At 48.3% G+C, this 7,390-nt stretch overlaps 1 protein-coding gene across 1 annotated transcript in view; it reads right to left on the bottom strand.

Annotated features, from left to right (window-relative positions):
• VWA5B1 (von Willebrand factor A domain containing 5B1) overlaps positions 1-7,390 on the bottom strand; it is a 49,956-nt gene that overhangs the window by 17,717 nt on the left and 24,849 nt on the right. Inside the window, exons 8-11 of the mRNA XM_012659260.1 lie at positions 6,167-6,277; positions 3,836-4,038; positions 3,306-3,420; positions 1,723-1,908 (exon numbers count right to left, since the gene is read on the bottom strand). Coding sequence (XP_012514714.1) covers positions 1,723-1,908; positions 3,306-3,420; positions 3,836-4,038; positions 6,167-6,277 — 615 coding nt within the window. The remainder of the gene's footprint in view (positions 1-1,722; positions 1,909-3,305; positions 3,421-3,835; positions 4,039-6,166; positions 6,278-7,390) is intronic.

Consider the following 7,390-nt stretch of genomic DNA (forward strand, 5'->3'; position numbering starts at 1 on the left):
GTGTGTGTATGTAACATATTGTCTTTTGGGGGTCATTTTTGTTTTATAAAAAGTGGACCATACTACTTACATTTATCGGTATCTTCAATTTTGCACTTAAAACCTTTTGGAAATTCTTTGTCAACCATGGTCCTTAACATTCAACTGTATACTATTCCATCACCCCTGTTGTTAAACATTCACTTTATGGCCATTTATTTTGGCCACTATAAAAATGCTGCAATAGGTCCTTGGACATGAATGCATGACATCACTTTTATTTCCTTTTTGTTTGTTTGTGTTTTTTTATTTCAAAATATTAAGGGGGTGCAAATTGTTTTTGTTACATGGATACCTCGTATAATGCTTAAGTTGTGGATTTTAGTGTATTGGTCACCACTTTTATTTCTATGGGTTAGATTCCTAGGAGAGGGATTTCTGGGTTGAGACATTTATATATTTCTAATTTCATTAGATTGCTTTGCAGAGAGCTGTGGCAAGTTATATTTACACCAACAATATATGAAGGTCCTCTTCCCCCAATATCCCTACCAGGAGGAGGGAAGACTTTGCTAGTCTCAGGTAAGAAAAGGAGAATGGATCTGGTGATTTGTTGGGTCCCTTCTGGCAGTAGGTCTGCTGATGAGCTGGTGCCTTCCAGACCTCCCAGGAGGGCCCGGGCTGTGCAAAGACTTGGCTGGCATTTTGTTCAGTATTTTCTCCCTGCAGTTGAACACTCCACTCTCCATAACACAGTAACCATTACCCTGATCATGGTACTTAAGAAATTCCATAACATTCAAACACCTGCAAATTTCACATAAAGTTCCAATTCCTCTTGAAAAATTGGAAACACATTTAACACAGGGCCCACGTTCCTGCATGACGACAGTTTGTTAGAGCTGAGTAGGGGCTGCCTGATTTAGACAGGCTGTGTGCTTTGCAGTTTGCCATATTCCTCACCACTCCTTATTGCCTCTCCAACTATGAGCTCATTGATAACTGCTATCTAACACGGCACTTGCCCCTTTTATTTTTACACTGAGTCCATTTCATTATTTCATACCTGTTCAATCCCTCTAGGCATTGAGTTTGAGACTCTTTTTTTTTTAAAAAAAAAAACAAGATGAGATATGCTTTAAGTGGGAGTGGAGAGACTCACTAAAGAGGGAAGATGGGTGAGGAAACAGCTTTTTAGTCAATCGCCCACCTTTTAGCACGCTGTCCACTTCCCTTTGAGGCATTCTTTGCTTTTATCCCACTTCTGCCACCACATATAAGGGAATTATCCACGTAAATAAATAAAACGCAAACTCATCTAAGGGGATATGAGCTGACTAGAGTGTTTGGGGAAAGAAACCTGAGTGCGGTTGTTCTTGAACTGAAGCGTGCATCATATCACTTAGGGGAGATCACGTACAATGCAGATTTATAGGCCTTGCCCTTGGGGATCCTTATTCAGTGGAAATGGGTTGGGGCTAGGGCTCTGCATTTTAAATAAGTTTCCCAAGTGGTTCCACTGCAGGGGCTCTTGAAAACCGCACTTTGAGATGGTGGCATCTACCTAAGCAGGGTCACCATGATTGAATGAATGCCCATGGCCTGGCAACTGTAAACCCACAACTGGATAAACTATACCCACAACTCTAAACCCAGTTCTAACTAGTTCCTAGCTGCATGAATAGTCTTTCCAGAGAAGGATGGTTTGTGGGCTTGGGCCCCTGGAATTTCTAGGATACTTACAGATCTGGGATTGGAGACGTACAAGGAGGCATCACACACAATGCCATATCCCACCAACCGTTCTCCAGGGAAGAGGGAGCTGGTGCTGACAGGCGAGATCAGGACCTCGGTGGTCTCGGGGAAGATCCACTCCACGGTCACATCACTCAGCACTGGGGCCATGGCCTTCTTCAAGGACTTGACCATCTGTTGGGCAGGGTCAGAACACAGTTGGGGGGCATGTGTGAACACATGAGCAGTGTGAAGACTATGCGAGTGTGAACTTGGGGTGGGGGTGTGAATAGGGAGGAAGGGACAACAGGCCTGGGGTGGCTTGCCCAGCAGCCTCTGAGCTTCTTAGACTCCTAGAATGTCAGGGTTGGAAAGGATCTTTGCTGTCATCTTTCCTAAGCTTATCATTTTATAAATGAGAAAATCTGAGACTCAAAGTAGGGCTATGACTAGTCCAAGGGTACACAAAAGATTTGTGTCAAAGCATGGACTGCAGAATGATCTTGAGAAAGTTAATTTGCCTTTCTGGGCCTCAGTTTCCCCTTCAGTTAAAATGGGAGGATATAGCTGGAGGATTATCTGAGATCCTGGATTTGAAGTATCTGCCATGCGGTAGGTGTTCAGCGAATGGCAGTTGTGGTTTAGCATCACCTAGGCTGATTTCTTCAGGCATCCTATACTGCAAACCTGGAAAAAGTGATTTGGGGATTGAGGCAGTCATAGAAGGAAGCTCTCAAAGCCCCCTTCAAGAAAGAACATGCCCTTTTTGCTGCAAGAAATGCAGTTAGGTGACAGCTTCCAGATGCAGTGCCCCGGCTTTTGAGCCAAGACCACACCTCTCCCTGGAAGCCCACAAGCCAATGACTCAGCATGTGGGCATACTGGTCCTGGCCATTCCAGCCAGCGCAGATTCTCTAGTGGACAATCTTTGCTCCAGAGCTCCCAGCCGGGTTGGCCGAGACCTTGCGGGGTGGGGCATCGCAGTCCCAGGCTTTCCCTGCCAAGTTTGTGCCCCCTTTCCTTTCCTAGGTGTTGGACTACCTCGGGCCTGAAGAGCCTTCTTTCCTGCTACCTCCTCTTCGGTCTTTCACAGACACAGTTCTCAATAGACCTCTTCACTCGTAACCCCAGCTCTGTCTGCTTCCTGGACTGACAAAGGGGTTTCCTAAGTTTTGGATTATTTGTGCCAAATGCGCAGGAAATGGAAGGACGACTACAGCCTCCTTTATTTCTGGACACTGTAGATTCTTCTGAGCCACCATTTGTCATCATCAGGAATGTGGCCAGGAATGACCCCAAACACAACTCCACATCCATATAGGCGATGGCTCCTGAAGGGGCCTCAATCCTGCCTGGCCAGTGGATGGAGCGTGTGACCCAGTGGCTGGGACCAGGGGATCTAGCGTCCTGCCATGGCTCCAAGAGTTGCCTGCTCTGTGGTCTCCACTTCTCTGGTTCTCACTGGGGTGCAGTGTGGCCCAGAGGAGAGCTCAGATATGGGGTGAAATCCCAGCTCCACTACTGAGGTGCCATGGGACAGATCTGGGCCTCTGAGGATCCAGCACTGGAAGAGACTGGGGCCCTGCGCCTACCTTGGGTTGCAGCCGCTCCCCCTCCACCAGGAACTCAGCACTGCCCTTGGACACAGATGCCAGCCCCTTCACCAGTCTGTGGCAGACGTTGGGTCCAATTCCAAAGCTATAGCACCTGGGGGAAGGGGAGGAGAGAGGCTGCTACTTCCCACCCTCTCTGCGTCTTTGTCCCCATGGGGTAAGGGACAGAGTAATCCAGCAGAGCTACCTCGGAGCTGGCCCTGTCTTTAGGCAGAGGGTAAGCGAGAAGGAGGAAGGCCACCTGTGGCCACTCACATACACACACAGACCACACAGTTCTCCCTGGAGTCCAATCACCCTCTTCCCAGGCTGCTCTTTGGGAGCTGTGCACAGAGGTGTGGGCTGCTCAGCCCTCTGAACTTCCGAGGGGAAAAGGCAGACTCAGCTCACGCCCTCCTAGAAGCAAAGTGCTATGGGAATTGTGGGTCCTGTCCTTTCCCTTTGGCATTTTGCACACGTTGCTCTGGCTCTGGTGGCCCCAGCCCCAGCAGACCCCTGCCTGGGCCAACCTGGTGGAGAAGGCGTGGTTTCGCACCAGCTCCAGCACCTTCCCCGTGTTGTTGACGGCGCCATCCGTGATCAGGAAGACCAGCCGCGGGTGGCCTTGGTGCACGGGCTGCCGGATGATCCACTTGAGAGGGGAGAGGATGTTGGTGCCACCCATGTCAGCCCGCATCCTCTGGATGTTATCACAGGCCATGGCCAAGCTCTCCTGCAGGGAAGGACAACGGGCAGGGCAGACAGTGCCCAGGGTCACCACATGGCACGGAGACTCTCAGCCAACAGACAATGAGCCCTTAGTTTCCCTAGATCTTTGTTCAGCCTCTGGAGTTGACTCGTGCTCCCAATGTCATCCCTGCCCCACACACAGCAAGAACAGGTGGCCACTTATTTGATGAAATCTTGCCCAACAACATCCCCTACCAATGCCTGAATCGCCGCCATTGGTGGTATACTGACTTAATATTGGCCTCTCTGGGTTCCTCTTTAAAAACATAAACACTCCTGGAAAAGGCAACACGTTAAGTCCCTCCTTTCTCAGCACAAATGAGGTTTCCTTTTCTGATGAGGGAGGCAGGGAGTGGGGTGGAGAGGACGCAGGACTAGCAATTTGAAGACCTGAGTCCTGCACCTGACGCTGGCACCAGCTCCCTGTGATACTCTGGGGACATCATTTCCCTAATCTGGGCTTCGGATTTCCTCCCTCCTGGACCAGCTCTGTGGAGCCCAGCTGGGCCAAGGACTGTTGGCACTGGATGGATGTCATTGCAGCAAGAGTAGATTCCCACTGGACACAGTGACCCGCTGCTGCTGGCTCGGAAACATGCTCTTTCAACATTCACGCTTGGAGGGGACTTAAAAGTCACCGTGTAGATCAAAAGTCTTTAGATGCATATGTAGCTTTTGAGCCAGCAAGGCTGGGAACTAATCCCAAGGGAATAATTAAGGATGCTATAAAGATGACTAAATAGAAAAAAAATGGAAACAATTCAAATGCTTGAGTGTTCTGTTAAATAAGTCCCAATCTAACTGTGTAGTGAAATACTAAGCAACCATTAAAATTATGTTACAGATTAGTACTTACTGGCATGGAAATATGTTCATGATAGACTGTTACGTTAGAAAAGTAGGTTACAGCGCAGTGTGGAAAGCCTAATCCTATTTTTATTGAAGATGTGTGTAAATGCATAGAACAAGTTCTGGAGGGATTTATACCAAGCTCTTAACAGTGTGTCTTTCCCTCTTTTTTTCCCTGACTGATGTAATCATGTGAGATTTATCTAGGTTTAAAAATTGTGGGACAATCAATATGTATTATTCTTAACAAAAAATTTTTTAGGCCAGGTGCAGTGGCTCATGTCTGTAATCCCAGTACTTTGGGAGGTAGAGGTGGGAGGATCACTTGAGGCATGGAGTTTGAGACCAGCCTGGGTGACATAGTGAGACCCCATCTCTAAAAAATAAAAATTAGCTGTGTGTGGGGGCATACACCTGTAGTCCCAGCTACTCAGGAGGCTGAGGCAGGAAGATCACTTGAGCCCAGGACTTCGAGGCTGCAGTGAGCTGTGGTTGTACCACTGCACCCCAGCCTGGGCAACAGAGCAAGATTCTGTCTCAAAAAATGTATTTTTTTCTTAAGAGATGAGACTTTACTATGTTGCCCAGGCTGGACTCGGAACTCCTGGGCTCAAGTGATCCTCCTACTCAGCCTCCCAAGTAGCTGGGACTACAAGTGCACACAGCATGTATTATTCAAGTATTTGAAAAACTCATAAAATTATTTTTAGTTGAAAAGTGTCCCATATGTCTGTCTTCCCTCGCTCTCTCCCTTCCTCCCTCTTCTTAGATTTGGGAAGGATGCTCCAATTTTGAACATGCTGCTAGGGCCACAGCCCTGTTGCTTCACACTGTAGCTTGAGTCTCGTGAGTCCCATTCCTACCCACTTCCGTACCTGCTCAGATACCTGTTCACTCCCACCCTTACCATTCACTGTCTCAGCTCAGCCCCTTGTCCTGGTGAGACAGGCTTCAGTGAGTGGCAGGCCTAGGCCATGCCCTCTCTCTACCCTCTCCCTGTACCCCATCTCTGTGCCCACACACACTTTGCCCAAAATATTGTTTTATTTTGAAGAGGGGGGATGCCAGGAAGCTGAGATGTCAGCACACTGCAGAAACATAGATAGCCTCTCTTTAGTTCTCTGCCCCCAGCTGTATTCTGGGCTCTCTGCGGGTGGGCAGCTTCTGAGGCCAGCCCCAGGGTTGCCTCTTCTTGCCTTTTCCCTCCTTTCCTCTGCCCCTCACCTACTGCCACCCTCCTGGTCCCAGCCTTGCCGCCTTACCTCACTGTAGGTCTGGCTGGAAGGAAAGAGGGTCTTAAATGTGGATCCAAACCCAATGACATTGAAGAGGCAGGCTGGCATGAGGCTCTTAAGAGCCACCAGCACGGCATCCTGGCAGGCGAGAAAGGGATTTTCAGGATTCAGGGAGGAGTTATTGCCACTCCGCCAGCCCGCACCAGTATCCCCTGCCCAGCACAGGGGCAGCCTCCAGACAGGGCTTTTGCCCTCTGTCTGCACCCGACAGCTCCTTTCCCTTCACATCGAGAAATGTGCTGAGGCCCAGCAGAGGCTGGACTGAAGCCATCCTCATGAATCTTCCCATCCAAGCAGCAGGTCTGGCTTCTCGAAGCCATTCTAGTATGGCTGGTCAGTTCCATGTCACTGCTCGCTGATCCTGAGAAGTGGAAGGTAGGGAGTACCCACTCCCTTCTGCCAAAGCAAAATTGATGTCTAAGGGAAGAAGGTGGCCTGGTCCAGGTCATGCTGTTGGTGGGCGGCTTGTGGCTTTCCCCCAGAGCCTTCTGCATCAGACTCAACCTAGATGCCATTAACTAGGGACAAGTCCTGAGGGACAGTCTCTTTGGCTCAAATTTGTTGAGTGCATAGGATGCATTTTACATGCATTACCTCACTAACCCTCACAACAGCCCTTTGAGGTGGGCACACTATTATCCCCATTTTATAGAAGAGAAGACTGAGGCACAGAGAAGGGAAGTGACTCGTTGGTGAGCATCCAGACAGTGAATAGTGGAGTCAGAACTCAAACACACATCATTTTGCCTCCAAAGTCTGTGAGCATTAAAGAGTCTTAACCTATGTAACTGTGCACCACCAGGAGACCTTGACAAAGGTATATTGAAAAAAATAATGACAATGAGGGAGATGGAGGTGATGGTAGAGCAAAAGTGATGATGGTGCTGATACAAGGCAATGATAAGTATTCAAGCAATTTCTATGTGCCAAGCATTGTTCTAGACACTTTATATTAGTTATCTCATTTAATCTCTATAACATGCATTATAGCATAGTGGTTAAGAAGACATGCTTTGCAACGAGATATCACTTATCTCCAGTGAGAATGGCCTTTATCAAAAAGTCCCAAAACAATAAATGTTGGCGTGGGTGCAGAGAGATAGGAACACTCATACACTGCTGGTGGGACTGAAAGCTAATGCAACCTCTGTGGAAAGCAATATGGAGATACCTTAAAGAGATACAAGTAGA

Source organism: Propithecus coquereli, unplaced genomic scaffold, assembly GCF_000956105.1.
Source record: "Propithecus coquereli isolate 6110/MARCELLA unplaced genomic scaffold, Pcoq_1.0 Scaffold600, whole genome shotgun sequence".
NCBI classification, from domain to species: Eukaryota; Metazoa; Chordata; class Mammalia; order Primates; family Indriidae; genus Propithecus; species Propithecus coquereli.